Genomic DNA, 25,518 nt, shown 5'->3' with positions numbered 1-25,518 from the left:
TATTATAGTAATGGTGGAAATTGTAAGTAGCACAACGTCATAAAATGATTGAGTTTCCCTATTAAGTCAAAGCTTAACTTAAAATGTAAATCATAATAGATGTAATTTATGGCACCCTGAGGGGAGCCAGGGAGCGTGAACCAACACAAATATCGGCTGCGAGCGCCTCAGACAGGATGACTGTCTGGCCTGGCCTCTGTCTCCACACTCACTTGACATAACTTAGAAATATGGCTCCTCGGAGAACAACATGACTACTAGGCCTACGAGGTGAGGACGTGGTAAGTTAAAAGCTCAGTAGACTCTGGAGAAAATATTATGAACGTTATTAGTTGTGCTTGGGCAGTAATAAAATAACAATATATCACATAAAACAGTCTGATACTATCAATGGCTTTAGGGTTCTGTATTTTCCCATTTAAACAGGCTATTATGCACATTGCACATTATCAGATTGCAGATCTCAGCATTTATACTGAACAATTGATTTCTTACAATACAACGCATTTTGTAACATGTATGATGTATGATTTTATTGCCAGAAATCTAATATGCTTGTAATGTTCCTGTACCTAGGGTTAACACAATGGGTCAGCTGAATAACCGGGTGGGCGGGTGCAATTTCATCTGCTTTTACTCAGGAGTCAAAAAGGCGTACGCCTGTCTCCACTACTCTGAAGGTCAAAGGCTTCACATCCCTGCATTTCCCGATTTGTTTACATACAATTGACTGGAACTGCATCAGGCGTGACTGCTTGAATAGAAAGAAGGGAAGAATTAAAGGAAGCTGTGTGATCGTGTGGTTAGGAGTCAGGTGAGGTTGGAGCATGCTGAGAGAGAAGGACGACTGGGAGGAGAGATGTGCCCCGTTCATTCTGTGGTAGATAAGAATCTGACCCCTGCATCTGGGTACATGTCAGCTCCAGTGAGCATCACACCAACCAGTGTTTAACCCCATGCATCCCAGAAGAAACTGATGACTCTTGAACAGGTCGTGAAAAATTAGACCATTGGCATTTATTGCTGTCAGATACTTAACCTTTTCTCTCATTTACTCATAATTACTCCAATTTACTCTGCATAATTGGGTCATTCTGCAAAAAAGAGTGTGTTTGCATCCCTTTGATATTTTAAGTAGAAATTGTGCACCAATATTGAATTTTAAAAGCCTGATATATTAAATGAAGTGCCCTTTAAATAGACAAATGTACTGTAGAATTCAATGAAACTGATTTTTTTATATGAATAAAGTGCTTGCTAAATAAAGAGCCAACATTCTGCATTTTGACATGTCCCGACCCTGTGCCCACTTCTAGGTACAGTTACAAAATTCCAGGGGCCTCATTTATCAATCATGCGCAGGCACAAATCTGTATGTAAACCATATGTGGGATCATTTCCCTGCAAAGTGTGAGATTTATCAATATGAACAGTTGCTTGAGAGTGTGCGTAAATCTAACCACACAATCGTACGCACAGTGCCAAGTGGTGGAATATGGGAACTGCTTGTCAAGCTTAGAATGGGGAAAATATATGTTGAAAATGTATGAAATTGTGAGTAATAATTAAATCATTTTTTGATTTAATTGTATTTCCATTGTGAATTCATGCATATTGTAACGTCCTGACCAGAGTTCTTATGTGTTTTGCTTGTTTAGTGTTGGTCAGGACGTGAGCTGGGTGGGAATTCTATGTTGTGTGTCTAGTTCGTCTGTTTCTGTGTTCAGCCTAATATGGTTCTCAATCAGAGACAGCTGTCAATCGTTGTCCCTGATTGAGAATCATATATAGGTGGCTTGTTTTGTGTTGGGGATTGTGGGTGGTTGTTTCCTGTGTCAGTGTTTGTGACACACAGGACTGTGACAGTTAGTTAGTTAGTTAGTTAGTTAGTTAGTTAGTTAGTTAGTTAGTTAGTTAGTTAGTTAGTTAGTTAGTTAGTTAGTGTCTATGTCTAACGTAAGTAGCTTGTGTATTGCACTTTCGTTTGTAGCTTCACGGTTGTTTTGTATTAGTTTGTCAGTATCTTGTCTTTGTGTTTATTAAATTCATGGAAAATTACCACGCTGCACATTGGTCCTCCGATCCTTCTCTCCTCTCCTCGTCCGAGGAGGAGGAAGAGCAAGACTGCCGTTACACATATCTTGATAGGCTATATATAATTTGAGCACATCAATGCATTTGTTACGATAATAATCCATATAAAGTACAGTAATCGGTGAAATTAGAGGCACGTGTGAAAGTAAAACCATTTTAGAAATACTATAAAAGACTGAGATAATGGGAAATGGAATGAGAGATGGCTTATCTTGCTCTGTTGGAAGATTTGGCACATGCTGCATTTAGCAGAGAGCACATTTTAGACACAGGTGGGACTTCTTTTTTGCAAACCAATCTTATAGGATCTTTACGAGAATTTAAGACCTACTTTAGAAAGGTAAACGCATGCAATTCCGATACACATCAAAGTGCTATCCACCCTGGGGTTTTGGGCACTTTTCAGTGGGAGCTTGCTGATCAGCATCTCACATCCCTCAATGGCCCAATGTTTTGGATGCAATCATCAGCAAAACGAACTGTAACATACCATTTCCATACACCATCGCACAACAGGTTGAAGTCAAGAAGGATTTATTTAGTCTTCAATGGGTTCCCAAATACGAACGGAGCGACAGACAGCGCCCACATCGCAATAAAAGCACCATCCCAAAACGAGTTCAACTATGTAAACAGAAAACTCTTAATGTGCACGTGATAGTTTTGTGATGGGCAAAAAACACTGCTGAATGTGGTGGCCAGGTGGAAAGCACGACTCGTTCATTTTTGCAGAACAGCAATGTTTGCGTGTACGCCTACATGATGGACCTGTTGAGGATGGATGGCATATTGGTGCGTGTTGCCTACTCATTTGAAGTATATTTGCCATTGCTAAAGCAACTTGAAATGTCCTAATGGTCCTGTCTTTGTAGCTATGTTTTTTATTTTTTACTGGTCAAACCACAAATGACTGAGCCAAATAAAACCTTTTGGTTGTACTCAATTTCTGACACTAGCACCTCTATTTCAGTCCAGTAAACTGTCACGTTCCTGACCGGTTTTCTGTTAGTTTGTATGTGTTTGACAGGTCAGGGCGTGAGTTTGGGTGGGCAGTCTATGTTGTGTGTTTCTATGTTGGTAAAGGGTGACCTGATATGGTTCTCAATTAGAGGCAGGTGGTTTTCATTTCCTCTGATTGAGAGCCATATTAAGGTAGGTGTTTTCACATTGATTGTTGTGGGTGGTTGTCTCCTGTGTCTGTGTTTGTCGCGCCACACGGGACTGTCTCGGTTTGGTTGTACGTTCGTTCTTTTGTGTAGTCTGTTTTTCCTGTTCGTGCGTTCTTCGTTACATGTAAGTTCTTATGTTCAGGTCAGTCTACATTTGTTTTTGTTATTTTGTTTAGTATCAAGTATAGTTCGTTTTTTGTCTTGTTTAAATAAATATGATGTCATTTCACAACGCTGCGTTTTGGTCGAATCCCTGCTCCTCCTCTTCTCCTCCGTTACATAAACATTTTACGTAGAATTTCATGTTATGGCATTGTATATTCCCCACAGGCTTTAAAGATATGATTTTGAGCATATATGGTTAAATAGGGGCGCTTCGAAATGCTAATAGCCAGTGGTGTAAAGTACTTAATTAAGAATCTACCTTTTCTTTTTTTTTACATGCCTAAAATGACATACCCAAATCTAACTGCCTCTAGCTCAGGCCCTGAAGCAAGGATATGCATATTCTTGATACCATTTGAAAGGAAACACTTCCTTTATATAACACACTAGATCTGGTAAAATATAATACAAAGATAAAAACAACCATTTAAAAAATAAATTGCACCATCATCTTTGAAATACAAGAGAAAGGCCATAATGTATTATTCCAGCCTAGATGTAATTTAGATTTTGGCCACTAGCTGGCAGCAGTGTATGTGCAAAGTTTTAGAATGATCCAATGAACCATTGCATTTCTGTTCAAAATGTTGTGTCAAGACTGCCCAAATGTGCCTAATTAGTTAATTAATAACTTTTCAAGTTCAAAACTGTGCACTCTCCTCAAACAATAGCATGGTATTATTTCACTGTAATAGCTACTGAAAATTGGACAGTGCAGTTAGATTAACAAGAATTTAAGCTTTCTGCCAATATCAGATATGTCTATGTCCTGGGAAATGTTCTTGTTACTTACAAGCTCATGCTAATCGCATTAGCCTACGTTAGCTCAACCGTTCCATGGGTGGGACACCGGTCTGTAGAGATCCTTAAGATTAAGTAGAAATACTTGAAAGTACTACTTAAGTAGCTTTTTGGGGTATCTGTTCTTTACTTTACTAATTATATTTGACAACTTTTACTCCATTACATTCTTAATGAAAATCATGTACTTTTTACCCTATACATTTTCCCTGACACCCAGAAGTACTCATTACATTTTGCATGCTTAGCAGGACAGGAAAATTGTCCAATTAACGCACTTATCAAGAGAACATCCCTGGTCATCCCTAATGTCTCTGATCTGGCAGACTTAATTAACGCAAATGCTTAGCTTGTAAATTATGTCTGAGTGTTGGAGTGTGCTGCTAGCGATCCGTAAATTTAAAAAACAAGTAAATCGTCCCATCTGTTTTGCTTAATATAAGGAATTTGACGTGATTTCTACTTTTACTTTTGATACTTAAGTATATTTGAGCAATTACATTTACTTTTGATACTTAAGTATATTTAAAACCAAATACTTTTTGACTTTTACTGAAGTAGTATTTTACTGTGTGAATTTTTTATTATGGTATCTTTACTTCTTTTACTGAAGTATGAAAATTGGGTACTTTTTCAACCACTGCTAGTAGCCAAGGTCGTGCATGAGAACTATGGCTGAAAACAATTTATATTTTTATCAATGGTTATCTCCTACCGGTGTGCATATGACACTCGTAAGATTGTTTGATAAATCACACTTTTTCTATGTGTACAAATATTCTAAATTAAGTAGAATTTTAAAATAGTTTCCATGCAATAATGATAAATAAGGCTTTCAATAAATTCCCTGGTTTTGCCCGAAATCCCAGTTGGAGGGTTCCCGGAATCAGAGTTTCTGGAATTTTGCAACCCTACTTCAAGGGAGATTTCAACCCACTTAATCAAAGTGTTTCAGAGTTTCAACATCATTATAAAGCCCTAGTTATTGTGGTGCTTGACCAAATTGATTTCTGAAGATTATTTATTTAATTTGATTAGTGTTCAATTATGTCTGTCCCTCATTTTAAGCTGAACTCTGTTACTATACATCAACTGAACTCTCGTTTTAAAATGGTGAAACTATTAAAAAAAAGTCTAATTATAGTGTAAAATTAGGTGAGCTGGTTCTAGTCTTTTTGGCCATTTTTGGCCTGGTGTTTTGTGGTGGAAAACTTAGTGGGTTGAGCATAACAGATCAATATAGATTGACAGGCTAGATTGACAGGCTAGAAATGTTTTAGAAATGTGATATTTTTGGGGGAAGTTGCATTCAATTGCCAGTCGCTATTGCACACAACAAGCTTCCATTCCCCTGTCACGAGGGGATTTATGGTTGATTTAAGATGAAATCGTCAACCCTGTTTCGGTCAACCATGTTACGCTCAACCATGTTACTTTATTTGGCACTTAATAATAGGCATTTACTATAGTACCATTTTTTATTTAACCTCTTGAGATGGCAAAATTAGTTTTTTTATGAAGTAAAACATGTGCTCTTTATGACAGAATGTAAAAATTGGGTGAAATCAAAAGTTACGTACTTCCAAGTTACACTTCTCAAAAGGCATCGAATTGGTGGAACGACCGACCCAATTACCTGCAAAAGACAGAAGGTAATTATGAGTTAATGTGTTTATTTTTCATTTCATTAGTTTGTTCCCATTTGGAATTCATCACTTAGTCATGTAATCTTTTTAGACACGTTTATTTTTCTACCGCTGATGTTCAGTTGAGTACATAATTGCGGACTGTGCGGTGCTCACTCATGCTGTTCTATTCCATTTTACTGCATACAGTACCAGAGGTAATCATCTAGAACAAAATACCAAACTTGACCAACAATATGACCTTTATTCCCATTAGGTGTGGTAATTAGTGCTATTACAAAAACTGTGGTGGTGCAACCAGCAGCAAATTCAATCAATTTGTGTAAATTGTGCAACAACTTTCAGTGTTCCTTCAGTATCTCTACCTGGCACCCTGCGTAGTATACAACTAGAGCCTGGATCTTGCCCCCTTGACAGCACTTAATCAATTCCAAGCAAGAATTTAACACTATTACCCATCTGTTTTATTTTTATTAACATCTGGGTAAAGGTGTTTGGGGAGTTATCAGGAATCAGGTGCAATGTGTCCAAACCTGGCTGCCAAGACGGATAAAATGTATATCGTTGACATGGCGCCCTAGTGGAAGCCTAAGCACAGAGCTCCTGTAAATGTGTACATATTTTGTTTTCCAGCTCTTGTGTTTTTGATAACATTTAGTTTTTATTGCACATATCTGGCATTTTGGAGCCACTGATTTGCAGATTGACTGGCAGGTTAACACTTTTTGGCTTGGCTAGCTAGCCTTTGTTTGAAAAACACATATGGAAACAATACCATCTTTGTTTCATCCGGCTGCCAATTCCTGATCTTTTGAGAACATCATTTGAGTCGCCGCATGAAGCGTAAGAGAAATGGGAGATGGAGGAATACAGCAGTGCTGAAGCAGAGGGCTCATAAAGAGGACGACTGGCTACTATTCTGAACTCTGTGTGGTGAGCTTTCTGACGCCCGTATCTGCTGAGGCATCAACCAAGTAGGTGCTACACAGCGTGGAAGAGGAGAAGTCCAGTGGCAATACGACTATACGAGATCATCAGCAGACTCCATCGCCATCATCGTCATCTACCATCCTCTGTCTAGCTCCCTTTGCTTAAGCCATGAATTGACCCTCTCCACCTTCGGAGGATGTAGCTTCAAAGACTTGGCCTCTATTGGTTGACCTGTCATGATATATTGCTTGTTTGTTTTTTTACTCTTGAAGCGCTTTCAGATTCTATGAAAATCGCTATAGATGTTATAAATAATAATAAGAATATTTATGTATTTATTATCATCTATATATATATCTATTAACAATGAATCCTTCACTTTAGTCAAAGATTAGAGTGAAGGATGCATTGATAGAGTCTGTCTGGGTGCAGGGCCCCACAGACTGAAGACAGGATGAGATGGTAAATAGGGCCTGTGTTTTAATTCTGCTGTGTTTGATAATCACTGGGTTCCTTCCACTTAACTCCACTTAACTCATTCTCCCAGGTCTATAGCTGCCTCACTTCACGACTCGCCACAGCTGCCCCGACCAACAGACATCCTAGCATAATTCACTCCTCTGTCTATCAACTAGAGTAACCTGCTGACAGCTCCACCATTTGGAAACAGTTCCAGAATTTATGTTCGCCCAGAGTTCCCAAGCAGAAGACAAAGATTTTTTGCAGGGACATTGTGTAGATTATTTCATGGTAATTTATACTTTTCAATCTGGAGATACTTTCAACAGGTTCTGTTTACAGAACAGACTCCAGTGGCGAAGGAGAATGTTGTTGAACTAAAAACGTATACGCTTTCAATTAAGGTCAGTTAGTACGGACAGCCTGTCATCACTTTCAACAATAGCACTCTTTACTGCGCCCCCCAAGTTGGTAAAACATATATTTGCATTATAAAACATTAAACACTTAACTTAGAAATTCAATACCTACTTGAATGGTACATTAACACACATGTACCCATAACCAAGTTTTCTGAAATAACTTCATACAAAAACACACAATCTTACACACTTGAGGTAGCCCTTTACACTGTACACGTAAAAAGGTTGAAAATGGCAGATTTGGGTGCAAAACAAATCGGCTAAATTGGAACACAGTGGCTGTATAGTAACATGCTATAAATGAAGTCAGACCTCTGGCTCTGCACTTCACAACACTGTATGGGGTTTAGACTTACAGCCATTAAGAACTTGAGTTCCTCACACGACAAGAATTTCCCCCCATCCCTCCCTCTAATTGGGCGACTGTAGAACATTTTCGCTGTCCGAGTGAAGGAAATACCGTAAATGAAGAAGACTCTTTCTATTTTGAAAGATGAGATGTTGAGGATTATAATAAATACCACTTTTAAGTCATTCAAGCAAGCCAAACACCCGTGCTTCCAAATGTGCATGTCACATCTCCATATCATAAAACTCATGTCATATACAGTGTCAACGTTTATGATCACTATGTTTGATGTACAGTTACGAGGTGACACTTAAATGTGCTCATGACTCCTTTCTATGCTCACCAAAATTACTATCTGTTTCCCCGAATTGCATTGTGAAAGCCTAACTGTAATATCGTATTTTATTGCTTAGCTAGTCATGTTGGCAATAGAACACGCTTTCAAATGATGCCCACCTGACCCAGATTGAGATTTCTAATGGATTGTTTTTGGATTGTGATAATAGTAATTGTGGCAGGGTTGTGTTTCAAACAAAACAACAACAAGTGTGCTTGCTCTAGTTCCTCAAGGGCACAGATAGGAGAGCTAAAAAAGAAACACCTTATAGTTGAAGAATCTTCTTTGAGTCAAAAAAAGTGCATTGAAATTACTTAGGAACTGTGCACACTTTGGAGAGGTGTGTGGCCACTTGAAAACGCAAGTTAGTCCTCTCACTCAAAACCGTCTAAATGTTTTGTCTGATACACCTAGCCCACATTTTCCAGGAATAATGTTATCACATTGCTGAATTTATCCTGAGTATTTTCAGATTCCGTTATCGAAAATGCAGTGAAAGGTACCAGAAGTGGAACCACAAGTCCCAGAGTGGAGTGGCCCCAAAAAGGATCTGGGCCCGTAGTTTTTCCTGATCTGGTAACCTAACCAGACATCATTAATCTGATTCTGTTCTAAAAAGGTTCAATATGGGCTATGATGGGACCAGAGTGTTCCCAATCAGGTCACATGGTGTTAAAAAAAAGGGGGGGGGGGTTCATATATACAGACACAGAGAAAGCAACATGATTGGACAATAAAACTCACAGGGCTGAGCTTGCTCTATGCAGGTTTGCATCTTGTGCAACTGTAGGCCTAATAATAAACTAACTCACAGTCTATGTCAGCTAATGTGCTTATTAATTAATTCCAGTTAATCATTTTAGATTTATAAAGTCTAGGTAGCCTAATTAGCCCAAGTTTGATTTTACACACAAATTACAGCCTAAAAATGGACAGAGAGATAGAACTATATGTTCATCTTATCATATTTCCTCCAAAACCTATCTTGTTTGCAATGAAACTGTCCCTGTTTGCAAATAATTAAATCTGAAACGTCATTAGGAATCTAAGCATGGTACATTCAAAAGTTAGGCCTACCTTTCCACCCCAGACAGAGAAGGTCTACCGACACAGAAAAATGTATGCTTTAATTTAAGAGTCTATTAACATAATACAAAAATCCACATCAAAATCTGTCCGTTTAAGCTAGAGATAAAACCGACCCACCGCATCCGCCTACAGTGCCTTCAGAAAGTATTCATACCCCTTGACTTTTTCAACATTTGGTTATGTTACAGCCTGAATTGAAATGGATGAAATTGAAATTGTGTGTTACTGGCTTACACACAATACCCAATCATGTCAAAGTGGAAATATGATTTTAGAATATTTTACAAATGAATTAAAAATGAAAAGCTGAAATGTCTTGAGTCGATAAGTATCCAACCGCTGTGTTATGGCAAGCCTAAATAAGTTCAGGAGTAAAAAACGTTCCTAACAAGTCACATAATTAGTTGCATGGACTAACTCTGTGTGCAATAGTAGTTTAACACAATTTTTTTTATGACTACCTTATCTCTGTACCACACTCATACAATTATCTGTAAGGTCAATCAGTCAAGCAGTGAATTTCAAACACAAAGACCAGGGAGATTTTCCAACGCCTCGCAAAGAAGGGCATCTAAAAAAGCAGATATTGAATATCCCTTTGAGCATGTTGAAGTTATTAATTACACTTGGATGGAAAATACCCAGTTATACCCAGTTACATCAAAGATACAGGTGTCCTTTAACTCAGTTGCTGGAGAGGAGGGAAACCGCTCAGGGATTTCACCATGAGGCCAATGTTGACTTTAAAATAGTTACAGAGTTTAATGGCTGTGATAGGAGAAAACTGAGGATGGATTAACAACATTGTAGTTACTCCACAATAATGACCTAAGAGTAAAAAGAAGGAAGCCTGTACAGAATAAATATAATCCAAAACATAAATCCTGTTTGCAACATGGCACGAAAGTTTGTCCTGAATACAAAGTGTTATCTTTGGGGCAAATCCAACAGAACACATTACTGAGTACCACTCTCCATATTTTCAAGCATAGCGGTGTATGGATCTTGTTTTGGGTATGCCTGTAATTGTCAAGAACTGGGGAGTTTATCAGGATAAAAAAGAAACGGAATGGAGCTAAGCACAGTCAAAATCAAAATCCTATAGGAAAACCTGGTTCAATCTGCTTTCCACCAGACACTGGGAGATGAATGCAACTTTCAGCAGGACAATCACTTAAAATACAAGGCCGAATCTACACTGGAGTTGCTAACCACGAAGACAGGGAATGTTCCTGAGTGTTCGAGTTACAGTTTTGATTTAAATCTGCTTGAAAATATATGGAAAGACTTGAAAATGGTTGTCTAGCAATGAAGAATTCTAAAAATAATAAATTATTGTTCAATTCAGGTGTGGAAAGCTCTTTGAGACTTACCCAGAAAGACACACAGCTGTAATCACTGCAAAAGGTTATTCTAACATGTATTGACTCAGGGGTGTGAATACTTATGTAAATTGATATTTTTGCATACAATTTTCAATACATTTGCAAAAATGTCTAAAAACATGTTTTCACTTCGACATTATGGGGTATTGTGTGTAGATGGGTTAGAAAAATATATAAGTAACCACAAAATATGGAATAAGTCAGGGGGTATGAATAGTTTCTGAAGGCACTGTATGTCGGTCTTCTGCATCTGAGGTGGAAGGTGGCCTAGCTACAAAAGTGTTTGTCAGACAGTGAGACATCCCAAAAATTGGTCTTCTCACAAATGTCTGTAGCGTCCGAAATTAATATAACCACTCTATGGAAATGGGAGACTCTCACAAACACGATGGTGTTGTCTGTTTTGCTCTAGGACCCCCACAAGTGTCACAGGACTCGTCTGAAATTGGTAACGTTGATGTGCCAACGTCTGTCTGTAGCGTCCAAACCGTTTGGGCTACAAACTATTATGACCCCACTGTGGAAAGGGGAGACTCTCACGAACACAATGGCGTTTTGTCACGGGACCCGTCTGAAGGTAACCCATACTAATGAATGGAAGTATAAAGGCACAGTAGTTTTGTGCCTACAAAAATACGGGTTAAATAGTCCAAAAAATCTAAAATATTCTATGAGTTTTCTTATATCTCCTAGATATAGGACAGACACTTCAAAACCTTATTCCTTATCATACATTTTTGAACTGTCTTTTTTTTCCATTTAAAATGTGTTTCTGTGGGCTACAGTAGTAAAGGACAAATTCAATATTAGATCAAATAATTTGTAAATATTTTTTGTTGTTTTTATAGCTAAAGGGGTCCTAAAATTCCAAATCAAATAGCTAAATGATCCATGGTATGACCAATTCCATATTTTACCATAGCTTAAACCCCGTCTGGGTTTAAACATATTTTATTGTACAGAAAGTGAAAAGCTTGGTTACCTGGACACGTATTTCAGATTTCTTCTGTAAGAAACATTTCAATGTAGCCCTATCATATAAGTCATTTCCCACGAGTGTAAGGGGTCAATTGATAGTGATAGAATTAGATTACTTCATTTTTTTGTCTGCTAGGCTATAGAATGTCAAAGAAGCGAAACAATGATATTCCCATATGCATCTGAGTCATGTCTTTCCAGGGGATTTTACAGCTCGTTTCTAGCAAAGCATCACGGACCAAAGCACTGTTATAGATCCCTTGATATAATCGGACACGTTTTATCTTCTTCAAAATCTTAAGCTAACAAGACCTGTGGTTTTTGCAATTGTCTTTAATAAGCCCTTCACAGAGGTAGGCTATTTAAAGAGTGCATGGTGGGTAGAGGAATTGACCGGACAAATCTATGGATATAGCAGCCTATAGCCTAATTTTGTCTGTCAAACAGGCCTAAACCTCTTATTTCTTAAATAGGAAGAAATAGGCTCCAACCCAAAGCCCTCGTTGAGACATATTAACATTTAATCAATTACAAATGACATGACCCTCCCCTGGACTAGATAAAATACTAAACCCTCCCTTTGACTGAAATTGATAAAGCATCACCCTCCCCCATTTTCCTCCAGGTAACCATTCTGTACATTTCGATCCATCCCTAAACTAAATCAAAAGTGGTTTGGCGCTGCCACAGCTGATTGAAAAGTGCTGTGGCAAATGCCGCCTCGCCACACGTTTTCCCGGCGGCCCTGAAAAGTACAGTAAATGTAAAATGCACAAAAAGCCTTCCCCATTTCTCTTTCTCCCAAATACAGTCAGCTGATGTTCTGAAAGAGCTGCAAAATCTGGACCCTTACAAATCGGCCGGGCTAGATAATCTGGACCCTTTCTTTCTAAAACTATCTGCTGAAATTGTTGCCACCCCTATTACCAGCCTTTTCAACCTCTCTTTCGTGTCGTCTGAGATTCCCAAAGATTGGAAAGCAGCTGCGGTTATCCCCCTCTTCAAAGGGGGAGACACTCTAGACCCAAACTGCTACAGACCTATATCTATCCTACCCTGCCTTTCTAAGGTCTTCGAAAGCCAAGTCAACAAACAGATTACCGACCATCTCGAATCCCACCATACCTTCTATGCAATCTGGTTTCAGAGCTGGTCATGGGTGCACCTCAGCCACGCTCAAGGTCATAAACGATATCTTAACCGCTATCGATAGGAAACAGTACTGTGCAGCCATATTCATTGACCTGGCCAAGGCTTTTGACTCTGTCAATCACCACATCCTCATCGGCAGACTCGACAGCCTTGGTTTCTCTAATGATTGCCTCGCCTGGTTCACCAACTACTTCTCTGATCGAGTTCAGTGTGTCAAATCGGAGGGTCTGTTGTCCGGACCTCTGGCAGTCTCTATGGGGGTGCCACAGGGTTCAATTCTTGGACCGACTCTCTTCTCTGTATACATCAATGATGTCGCTCTTGCTGCTGGTGAGTCTCTGATCCACCTCTACGCAGACGACACTATTCTGTATACTTCTGGCCCTTCTTTTGACACTGTGTTAACAACCCTCCAGGCGAGCTTCAATGCCATACAACTCTCCTTCCGTGGCCTCCAATTGCTCTTAAATACAAGTAAAACTAAATGCATGCTCTTCAACCGATCGCTGCCTGCACCTGCCCGCCTGTCCAACATCACTACTCTGGACGGCTCTGACTTAGAATATGTGGACAACTACAAATACCTAGGTGTCTGGTTAGACTGTAAACTCTCCTTCCAGACTCACATCAAGCATCTCCAATCCAAAGTTAAATCTAGAATCGGCTTCCTATTCCGCAACAAAGCATCCTTCACTCATGCTGCCAAACATACCCTTGTAAAACTGACCATCCTACCAATCCTCGACTTCGGTGATGTCATTTACAAAATAGCCTCCAAAACCCTACTCAATAAATTGGATGCAGTCTATCACAGTGCCATCCGTTTTGTCACCAAAGCCCCATATACTACCCACCACTGCGACCTGTACGCTCTCGTTGGCTGGCCCTCGCTTCACACTCGTCGCCAAACCCACTGGCTCCAGGTCATCTACAAGACCCTGCTAGGTAAAGTCCCCCCTTATCTCAGCTCGCTGGTCACCATAGCAACGCCCACCCGTAGCACGCGCTCCAGCAGGTATATCTCTCTGGTCACCCCCAAAACCAATTCTTCCTTTGGCCGCCTCTCCTTCCAGTTCTCTGCTGCCAATGACTGGAACGAACTACAAAAATCTCTGAAACTGGAAACACTTATCTCCCTCACTAGCTTTAAGCACCAGCTGTCAGAGCAGCTCATAGATTACTGCACCTGTACATAGCCCATCTATAATTTAGCCCAAACAACTACCTCTTTACCTACTGTATTTATTTATTTTGCTCCTTTGCACCCCATTATTTCTATCTCTACTTTGCACCTTCTTCCACTGCAAACCAACCATTCCAGTGTTTTTTTTTACTTGCTATATTGTATTTACTTCGTCACCATGGCCTTTTTATATTTTTATTTATTTATATATATATATATTTTGTTTGCCTTCACCTCCCTTATCTCACCTCACTTGCTCATATTGTATATAGACTTATTTTTCACTGTATTATTGACTGTATGTGTAACGGCGGTCCTCCTTTTCTTCGGTCGAAAAGGAGGAGTAGTGATCGAACCAAGGCGCAGTGGAGTTTGAACACATATTTATTAACGAAAAAACACGAACTTGAATAAACTAACAAAACAACAAACGGTGTAGACAGACCTAGACGACGAACTTACATGAAACAAGAAGAACGCACGAATAGAGAAAACAGGCTACACAAAAACAACGATGAACAAAACAAACCGAAAACAGTCCTGTGTGGTGCAACGACATACACAAACACGGAAGACAATCACCCACAACGAACACTGTGACAACGCCTACCTAAATATGACTCTTAATTAGAGGAACGCCAAACACCTGCCTCTAATTAAGAGCCATACCAGGCAACCCAAAACCAACACAGAAACAGAAAACATAGAATGCCCACCCAACCTCACGTCCTGACCAACTAACACACATAACAACTAACATAAATAGGTCAGGAACGTGACATTACCCCCCCCATAAGGTGCGAACTCCGGACGCACCAGCACAAAGTCTAGGGGAGGGTCTGGGTGGGCATCTAACCACGGTGGTGGCTCAGGCTCCGGGCGAGGTCCCCACCCCACCATAATCCATCCTAGCTTCCATCTCCCTCTAAGAATGTCCACCCTCCTTTTACCCCCACAAAATCTTCTTAGTATCATCACTGATAGGGACAGCACCGGGACAGAGAGATAGATCAAGACAGAGAGGGAGATAATGATAGAGGGGCAACTCCGGACTGAAAGGCAGCTCCGGACAGAGAGACAGCTCTGGACTGATGGGCAGTTCTGGGTATCTAGCCGTTTCAGGCTGAAGGGCAGCTCATGGCTGACTGACGAATCTGGACGCTCATGGCAGGCTGACGGCTCTCGACGCTCATGGCAGGCTGACGGCTCTCGACGCTCATGGCTGGCTGACGGCTCTCGACGCTCATGGCTGGCTGACGGCTCTCGACGCTCATGGCTGGCTGACGGCTCTCGACGCTCATGGCAGGCTGACGGCTCTCGACGCTCATGGCAGGCTGACGGCTCTCGACGCTCATGGCAGGCTGACGGCTCTCGACGCTCATGGCTCGCTGGCGGCTCTGGCAGATCCTGTCTGGTTGGCGGCTCTGGCAGATCCTGTCTGGTTGGCGGCTCTGGCAGATCCTGTCTGGTTGGCGGCTCTGGCAGATCCTGTCTGGTTGGCGGCTCTGGCGGATCCTGTCTGGCGGGCGGCTCTAGCGGCTCCTGTCTGGCGGGCGGCTCTAGCGGCTCCTGTCTGGCGGACGGCTCTGTAGGCTCATGGCAGACGGGCGGCTTTGCAGGCTCATGGCAGACGGGCGGCTTTGCAGGCTCATGGCAGACGGATGGCTCAGACGGCGCTGGGGAGACGGATGGCTCAGATGGCGCTGAGGAGACGGATGGCTCAGATGGCGCTGAGGAGACGGATGGCTCAGATGGCGCTGGGGAGACGGATGGCTCAGATGGTGCTGGGGAGACGGATGGCTCTGGCCGGATAAGGCGCACTGTAGACCTGGTGCGTGGTGCCGGAACTGGAGGCACCGGGCTAAGGATAAGCACCTTCCTACTAGTGCGGGGAGCAGGGACAGGGCACACTGTACTCTCAAAGCCCACTCTATACCTGGTGCGAGGTACCGGCACTGGTGACACCGGGCTGAGGACAAGCACATCAGGATTAGTAGGGGGAGAAGATACAGTGTGTACAGGGCTCTGGAGACGCACAGGAGGCTTAGTGCGTGGTGCCGGAACTGGAGGCACCGGGCTAGATACACGCACTACAGGGAGAGTGCGTGGAGGAGGAACAGGGCTCAGGAGACGCACTGGTAGCCTAGTGCGTAGTGTAGGCACTGTAGGTACTAGGCTGGGGCGGGGAGGTGGCGCCGGAAATACCGGACCGTGGAGGCGTACTGGCACTCTTGAGCATTGAGCCTGCCCAACCTTACCTGGTTGAATGCTCCCGGTCACCCGACCAGTGCGGGGAGGTGGAATAACCCGCACAGGCCTATGTAGGCAAACCGGGGAAACCATGCGTAAGGCAGGTGCCATGTATGCCGGCCCGAGGAGACGCACTGGAGACCAGACTCGTTGAGCCGGCCTCATGACACCTGGCTCAATACCCAATCTAGCCCTACCAGTGCGGGGAGGTGGAATAACCCGCACTGGCCTATGCACTCGTACAGGAGACACCGTGCGCTCTACTGCGTAACACGGCGCCTGCCCGTACTCCCGCTCTCCACGGTAAGCCTGGGAAGTGGGCGCAGGTCTCCTACCTGCCCTTGGCCCACTACCTCTTAGCCCCCCCCCCCAAGAAATTTTTGGGTGTTACTCACGGGCTTTTTGGGCTTCCGTGCCAGACGCGTTCCCTCATAACTCCGGTTCCTCTCTCCGGTAGCCTCTGCTCTCCTCAGTGCCTCCAGCTGTTCCCATGGGAGGCGATCCCTACCAGCCAGGATCTCCTCCCATGTGTAGCAACCTTTTCCGTCCAATATATCGTCCCAAGTCCATTCCTCCTTCTTTTCCTGTCCCTTACTCCGTTTACTCCGCTGCTTGGCTCTGGTATGGTGGGTGATTCTGTAACGGCGGTCCTCCTTTTCTTCGGTGGAAAAGGAGGAGTAGTGATGAACCAAGGCGCAGTGGAGTTTGAACACATATTTATTAACGAAAAAACACGAACTTGAATAAACTAACAAAACAACAAACGGTGTAGACAGACCTAGACGACGAACTTACATGAAACAAGAAGAACGCACGAATAGAGAAAACAGGCTACACAAAAACAACGATGAACAAAACAAACCGAAAACAGTCCTGTGTGGTGCAACGACATACACAAACACGGAAGACAATCACCCACAACGAACACTGTGACAACGCCTACCTAAATATGACTCTTAATTAGAGGAACGCCAAACACCTGCCTCTAATTAAGAGCCATACCAGGCAACCCAAAACCAACACAGAAACAGAAAACATAGAATGCCCACCCAACCTCACGTCCTGACCAACTAACACACATAACAACTAACATAAATAGGTCAGGAACGTGACAGTATGTTTGTTTTACTCCATGTGTAACTATGTGTTGTTGTATGTGTCGAACTGCTTTGCTTTATCTTGGCCAGGTCGCAATTGTAAATGAGAACGTGTTCTCAATTTGCCTACCTGGTTAAATAAAGGTGAAATAAAAAATAAATAAATAAATAAAAACATAAAATCAACAGTGTAATATTTGGATTCAGTCTTGTGTCAGTCGGGTGAACTGTTGTGTCCTCATCTTTGGTCGAATAATTTTTCCCGTCGTCTCCAAACTGTTTCCTTTCAATTACTACAATGTTTATGCACACGTATTTCAGATTTCTTCTGTAAGAAACATTTCAATGTAGCCCTATCATATAAGTCATTTCCCACGAGTGTAAGGGGTTAATACATGTCACAGATGGATCTTTTTTTATCTGTTAATGTTCAGCCCTTTTGCCAGTTCAAATAGTTGGTGTCACGGTACTGTGTTCTGTACTGTGTTCTGTTTCTTAACAACTCTATTCCAGTGGTATCGCTATGGCAAACAAAACGGTTGTCAGGAGTGAATGTTTTTCAAACATGCAACCTTGAACACGCAACCTTCCTGTCGAAAAATGACTTGGCATTTGTGTTTAGTCTAGATCCCAGAGTAAACTATTTTACAACAGCACAAAAGAAAACGATTGAATTCTTAACTGACCACATCAGAGGTCCATTCGCCTGAGAGATGGAAGTGGCTGCAAGATGGTGACACAGACGTATGTGTTATTGAACTCTGCAACTGTATCTCCTGTACCCTCCACATCTAAATGTCACTAACAAACCATGCATAAAGCACAGAGTTAATACAAACCATGCTAACTAGTTGCCACTATGAATAATTCAAACAATTAATCCCCCATCTATTAAACATAATTGTTATTCCTTATTTGCTTTGCTTTATGAGTTTGTAGAAATATTAAGGAAGCAGTTTTTCTTCATTATGCCGGTTAACATATCGACTCCGTCTTTTTCCTGTTGATTTAATACAAGCGCTCAGCTATAGCAATAACATTCATCCAACTGTCGCAACAAAATAAACACGTCAAAAGTGAAAAGTTGGGAACATTCGTTTTCCTGCAACAACGTCTGAATTAGTACATCGTGCAATTAGTCTCTTGTTTTGTAAGATTTCTGTCTGGGAAAAGCAGTTATGGACTAAATGATCAAACCAAATATTATTTGTCACATGCGCAGAATACAACAGGTCGACCTTACCCTGAAATGGTTACTTACAAGCCCTTAACCAACAATGGCTATGGCTATGGCTATGTTTATGGCCATCATTTACCTGTCTAATGACCCAGAGTAGTGATCTAGGAGACGAGAGCTGGGCATCAGTGATTAATTGGTAGTAATATTATACACATTAATCATGATGGCTTATTTTCTTGACTCTCCCAATCATTCTACTCCAGCAACACAAGTAGATAGAGATTCCCTTAAGAGAGAGACCGCTTCAATGGAGAGTTGGAATGTAGCCAACTTGACTGTATCTTCATAAGAACTAGCTGCTTGTCTGAGATATGGGCTAGCTGGGACTTAGCAGGGACCGCTGGTCATAGGGTAAATGAAGTAATAAAAGAGAGAACTTCCTGTCATGCAATGGTTTAGTAGTGACCCTCTGCATTATAGCCATGTATTGCAACATACATCAGGCCAAATCTCTAGAAGAAGCCAAGGGGATAAATAAATGATGCTTAGTTTGGACGGAGCTATAGTGTTTCCCATTATAGTCTGAGAATTCTAAAATTAGACAGTTGGGTGGATGAATGACTCAAATGTAATAACACAGGAGCTTAATGTACTACTAAAGCAACATGACAGAGACTGACCGTAAGTCTCTAACTCACCAAGTATAACGGGAAAGCAAACAGTCTATTGTACAGTAGATGGTAATCTGTGTAAAGTAATAAAGTCATATGTCACTCAGGTCCTGGAACATGGTGGGAATGTTATGGCAGGTGCATGGTGGTCATGTAAGCTACAGTTCATCCACCTGCCTAAGACCCCATTCCTTACCATTGAAAACAACATATTAATAACAAAATCTCAAGCTGAGGCAAACATCATCTGAAGAGTATCTGTGGGCTGTAGAGAGTTAGAGAGTGGCTCTCGGGTACGTAGGTAAGGAGGGCACTTACTTGAGCACATGTGTGGAGCCGTTGATCTGTGTGGCCGAGCAGGGGGGCCCTGGCCCTAGTATGGATGGCCGCCTGACGCTGTACCGCTTTCTCCCACAGCAGAGGATGATGAGGAAGGCACGGCGGAAGGACTTGTTCAAGAAGGCATAGAGAATGGGATTGAGCATGGAGTTAATGTAACCCAGCCACAGGAACGCTGCCCACAGCTGGTCGGGCACTGTATAGCTTATGAAGGGGTCCACCACGTTTGTGATGAAGAAGGGGGCCCAGCACAGGCAGAAACAGCCCATGATGATGCACAGAGTCTTGGCCGCCTTGGTCTCCGTACGCATGCGGTGGTTGCGCTGGTGGTCGGCGCTGTCTGCCGAGGCGGCAGCGCCCCCTGCCCGCTGCAGCACGCCGATTTGTCGTGCGTGCGCCCGTGCAGTCACATAGATACGCTGGTAAGCCAGTACCATCAGAACCAGAGGGATGTAGAAGGCCACCACGGAACACGTCAGAGCGTAGGGCTTGTTGACCATGAAGACACACGCCGTCGAGTTGGCTGCATCACCGCTGAACTTCCGTTCCTCTATCTACCAAGGGGTTGGGATGTGGTAACACCACACATATCATACACACACACACACACACACACACACACAGAAGAAAAACACATACACATATAGTTAATGTGTCAGTTCATGGAACTTTAGTTTCACAAACACAGTACAGTAATAATTCTGAGAACAGGTGTATGATATGACAAGTTGATATGGATGAGGACAATACCGTTCAATGACAAATTGTGGCAATTAATTATTTCCATGGTAAGAGGATGAGCTTGTCAGGGTAGTCCACCATTTTACAGTGGAGTCCTGTAGGCTACTGATGATTTAAGTTGATTTTCTAAACAATGAAACTTAAGTATGAGTGCAATGATGAACAGTGCACAAACCAATCTCCAATCAATGCTCTTTCCTGAGCAGACTGACTAGGTTCAGACTGGGAAAGAAGAGGTTCTCTGAACTGATCATTCATCACTGTCTTCTATCGGCACCCTGCCAGAACCTCAGGCCACTGTCACATCACATCTGTGCCTACTGCCTACGAATCCAAAGCCTTTTGCGCTCTGTCAGGAGAAAATAAATGACACTACGATCGGAAGATATACGCAACGCATATTTTTATTTTTTATCAACAGGAACTACATCTGCATTGGGGAGGCAGCTTTGACTGGGCTAGCGTCCTACCCACTGGGCACACACTTGTTGAATCAACGTTGTTAACACATCATTTCAATGACATTACATTGAACCAACGTGGAATAGATGTTGAATTGATGTCTGAGCCCAGTCGGTAACATATTAGCTAGTCCTGGCTCAGGAGGCAATATTGAATAAATAATATTGGTCTATCTGTTAAAACGTGTAATATTCATCTGTATGCAGACGCCACTGTTATGTATATCATCGACCCAACTGTTGACCAGGCTATGTTAGACCTGCAATCTGAACTTGTTATCTTACAGAAAGCCCTGGTTGGTTTAAAACTTGTACTCAATGTGGGCAAGAGTAAATACATGTTGTTCTCTAATTCTAGCAAAAATGTTTCAAATGGACTACATATTTATTCATTGGGTGGTTCTCCCATCAAATCGGATCCCTAACTATAAATATCTGGGCATTTGGATTGACAAAGATTTCATGTTTAAAAAACCTACGTATGAGCTAGTTAAAAAGATAAGATCTAAAGTGGGCTTACTTTTTAGAAATAGATCTGGCCTCTCCCTAAATGTTGGTACTCAGGGCACCATTGTGAATTAGGCTCCCCTGAAAAGCAAAAAATATATATATACATTTGATATCAAACCACGAATTAGCTTCTCCGAGGGGACCTGTCAGAAGATCTGGCCATTTGCCTCATGTACTCAACTTCTTTCACAGCTTGTTGTTTATTTGTTTATACATGCATTAGTATGTCGACTGGGCCCTCTCGTTTGATGAAGCTTTGGCAGAGATACTAACGACTGAGCCTGGAGATGAGTTTCTGCTTGACCTACTGATTTGCTGAGTCTCATTTCTAGGTATATAGTTGTGGTCACTTGCAATGTGTAGACCTATATACACTCAGTGTACAAAACATTAGGAACATCTTCCTAATGTTGTGCTGCATCCCCTTTTGCCCTCAGAACCGCCTCAATTCATCGGGGCATGGACTCTACAAGGTGTCAAAAGTGTTTCACAAGGATGCCTCCCCATGTTGACTCCAATACTTCCTTCCCACAGTTATGTCAAGTTGTTTGGATGTCCTTTGGGTGGTGGACCATTTCTTGATACACACAGAAAACTGTTGCGCGTTAAAGAAAACTGCACCGTTGCAATTCTTGACACACTCAAACCAGTGCTCCTGGCACCTACTACCATACACTGTTCAAAGTCACTTAAAATGAAAGTTCACCTAAAAATACTTCTTGGCCCTTTATAACACTTGCCTAGTCATTTGTCAGTACCACAGATAGTTTTTAGGTCCATTGTTTGATTATTTAGACGTAGGTAATAAGCTGATTCTACTCCCGCCTTACCGATAGAAACCCCATACAACTTCAAAGTCCATCATAAGTACCTCCCAAACACACTGCTCTGGCCTTCCTTGACCGCAATAGTCCTTGTAATGACTTTCTTGGCACAATTCTTCGGTTTGAGCCGGAGTATACGGAGGCTGAGTTGTTCCATTTGTGGGCTGACCAAGAGAAAAGAGCTAGAGAGGGACAGGAGCGAACAAATGTTCCGGAAACACAGGCTCTTCCCAGAACGCACGGTGACTGATGTGTCAGTTGAGGGAGATACCTACTGTACCTTTTACCAACAGACAGTGAATGTCTCGGCTGTCCAGAATGGGACCATCGTGTTCCGAGAACGGAGGAGGTAGAACATCAGACTGGCGATGCAGCAGAAGATGGCGCATACGTAACTAAACACTCCGATTTCTTGTCTATCATCAATAGTGTGTTGAAGAATTTCTTCAGAGTGCCGAGGATCAACTGGAAACAACGTGCCACACCTGACGGTCCACATAGGAAGCTCTCTGAAGAGTAAATGTTTTGGCTAATATTACTTAAATATTTATATTACTCCCTAAGATGAAAATAAATAGCCTACCTAATGGCACCTTTCCAACTATATTTTCAAGTATCCTGCCTACATCCGATAATGTAATTGGCTACTGTAGTCCCCTTCAAGTTTGTCAGACAATGATGACACGCTGGCTAGGTCAACAGTGTCTAGAACTAATGGATGTGCGCTATAGAAATAGAATGTGATGGGACGCGCATCTCCCAATCTGGGTCTACAAAAACAATCATTTATATTACCAAACATTGTAAGAAGTATAAAGTCAATAGTGGTAGTAGAGAAGAACATGTTGCTTGCGGCTGCCAGTCTATATTTCATACCAATAATATCCTAATCAGCCTGTAAACCCACACACGAGAGGAAGAAAAACAGCCTCACCTGACCACTAACACTGTTTGAACAATGAGTTGGCTATACAGTCTTCAAGTATACAAGACCAAGAGATCCATCAAGTCGATAGCATTGCGGAAGGTAGCCTTTCGGTTAAAGTTTTGGGCCAGTAACCAAAACGTTGATGATTCGAATCCCCGAGCCGACAAGGTGAATAATCTGTATATGCGCCCGTGATCAAGGCACTTAATCCAAACTGCTACTCGCTCTGGAATATGCTAAATGATCCCTGAGCCTGTTATATTTATGTTTCACAGGCCTAGGCCTATTTCTTTTCCTGATTGTTGTATATAACATTTGTCTGTATTTATTTTCTGTCTCTCTAGACAATACAGACTGCTCTCTTATCGGATCACCCTGGAGTGGATGCTGAGGGGATAACATCTAGATTGAGGCCAACGACGGGTACTCCCAGCCATTGTGGTGGCAACAGTTACATCTAACTACTCTGACCCCAACAGTAGCTACATTGGATCCCAGGAAAGTTGAGGAGTGTGGGGTTATGTCAAACACACGGAAGATCCCAATTGCATACTCTTTGCGTCCTGTCTCCTTCTCAAAACACATTGGATGAGAAAGCCAGAAGACCTCTGGCTTTCTCATCCAATGTGTTTAGAAAAGGAGACGAGGAGAGGATGTGAGAAGATCTTCCCGCAGAATCCTACTCATTACTCCATGTGCTGGCTCACGCCTGGGAGGCGTGACCTACCCAGGCGCCCGACGCCTCCCAGGCGCCCGGGCCAGATTAATCAAATCCCCTCATTGAATAGAGCGGGTGTTCCCATTCAAGACAATGATGGCATAATGGGTGGACTACCGGCCATTGTGAGTGTACCCATAGGAGCAAAACAGTAAGTTTTGTAAAAGGAGGAAGTGTACCCATCAATCTGTGCTGTGATTTCAAAAAATACATTCCATTGCATGAGCCACATCAGTTAGCAACATCTGAATGAACATTCTACATTAGCATGGAAATTATTGCATCATGCACGGCAAGCGGTACCGATGTGCCAAGTCTGGAACCCACAGTACCCTGAACAGCTTCTACCCCCAAGCCATGAGAATGCTATATAGTAAACAAAATAACTACACAGACTATCTGAATTAACCATTTTTGCACCAACGTTTTCACTCATCACATACGCTGCTGTTACTATTTATTACACATTATTCCTAGTTATACATACATATCTACTTATACGTACATATCTATATAAGCAAGTTATCATTATTCATTGTGTATTTATTATTTATTGTATTATTATGTGTTACTTTTATATTATCTATTACTTTTATGTTCTCTATTTTCTCTCTCTCTGAATTGTTGGGAAGGGCCCTTAATTGGGGATGGGGGCGCTGTTTAGACTATTTATGCTAATTTGGCTAATTTTTTAAACGGCTTCCCACAAAATCCTTGATCGTACAATATGCATATTATTATTATTATTGGATAGAAAACAGTCTATAGTTTCTATAGGAGTTGAAATTTTGTCTCTAAGTGGAACAGAGCCCATTCTACAGCAATTTCCCTGACATGGAGTCAGATTTGAGAAATGTTGGCCACTCTTCTGAAGTCAGTTAAAGGGGCACTGTCGTTGCTATGACTATACGGACACTTCTTACGTCTTCCCCTGGATGCCTTTACGTGATGACGATTCCAACGGGGTCGATTGCGCGTTCACAGGCCCTACAAATGAAAAAACTCTGAAGCTAGTCATTCTTTGGGAGCTGCGTCATGAGCCTAGAGGACACCGGCGCGCACCTGTTCCAAGCGTTAGTTTAGCCTGTTATATTTCTCCGGTCATCTTTTCACTCGTTATAGGAGTTAAAAACATCATAAGGTAGTTAATTTAAAGTGTTTTATAGCAATTTATATCCGTTTAGTGCGATTTTGGGACATTTATTTTTGCAACGATGTGAAAAGTTGGGCACGCTTTTCAGTTCATCCCGAACGCAGTTGACATTTCCACATGGCAAGAGGACAGCTTTCCACCAAAAGACGATTTCTCCCAAGAAAGGATCCTTTGCCCAAGATACTGATGGAAGAACAGCTCAAGGTAGGACATTTTTATTATGATAAATCGTGTTTCTGTCGAAACATTTTAGTGGCTTAGGACGCCATGTTTTTTGACGTAGCTTCGCTTGGCGCAAACTGTATTGAAAAGTAAGGATAAATAAAAAAATGTAATAACGCAATTGTATTAAGAATTAAATTGTCTATCAATCCCTGTCCACCCTGTATTTTTTAGTCACGTTTATGAGTATTTATGTATAAGAGTAGATCACTGTCTAAGTGGCGCAAGGACATTTTCTTTACCAGCTTGTCTACATTTCACATTG

At 41.9% G+C, this 25,518-nt stretch overlaps 1 protein-coding gene across 1 annotated transcript in view; it reads right to left on the bottom strand.

Annotated features, from left to right (window-relative positions):
* LOC129857883 (5-hydroxytryptamine receptor 4-like) overlaps nt 1-25,518 on the bottom strand; it is a 181,413-nt gene that overhangs the window by 39,933 nt on the left and 115,962 nt on the right. Inside the window, exons 6-7 of the mRNA XM_055926558.1 lie at nt 19,676-20,250; nt 5,810-5,865 (exon numbers count right to left, since the gene is read on the bottom strand). Coding sequence (XP_055782533.1) covers nt 5,862-5,865; nt 19,676-20,250 — 579 coding nt within the window. The 3' untranslated portion in view covers nt 5,810-5,861. The remainder of the gene's footprint in view (nt 1-5,809; nt 5,866-19,675; nt 20,251-25,518) is intronic.

Source organism: Salvelinus fontinalis, chromosome 6, assembly GCF_029448725.1.
Source record: "Salvelinus fontinalis isolate EN_2023a chromosome 6, ASM2944872v1, whole genome shotgun sequence".
Classification (NCBI taxonomy): domain Eukaryota; kingdom Metazoa; phylum Chordata; class Actinopteri; order Salmoniformes; family Salmonidae; genus Salvelinus; species Salvelinus fontinalis.
Note: the sequence above shows the minus strand (reverse complement) of the source record. Positions and strands in the feature narration are given on the sequence as shown.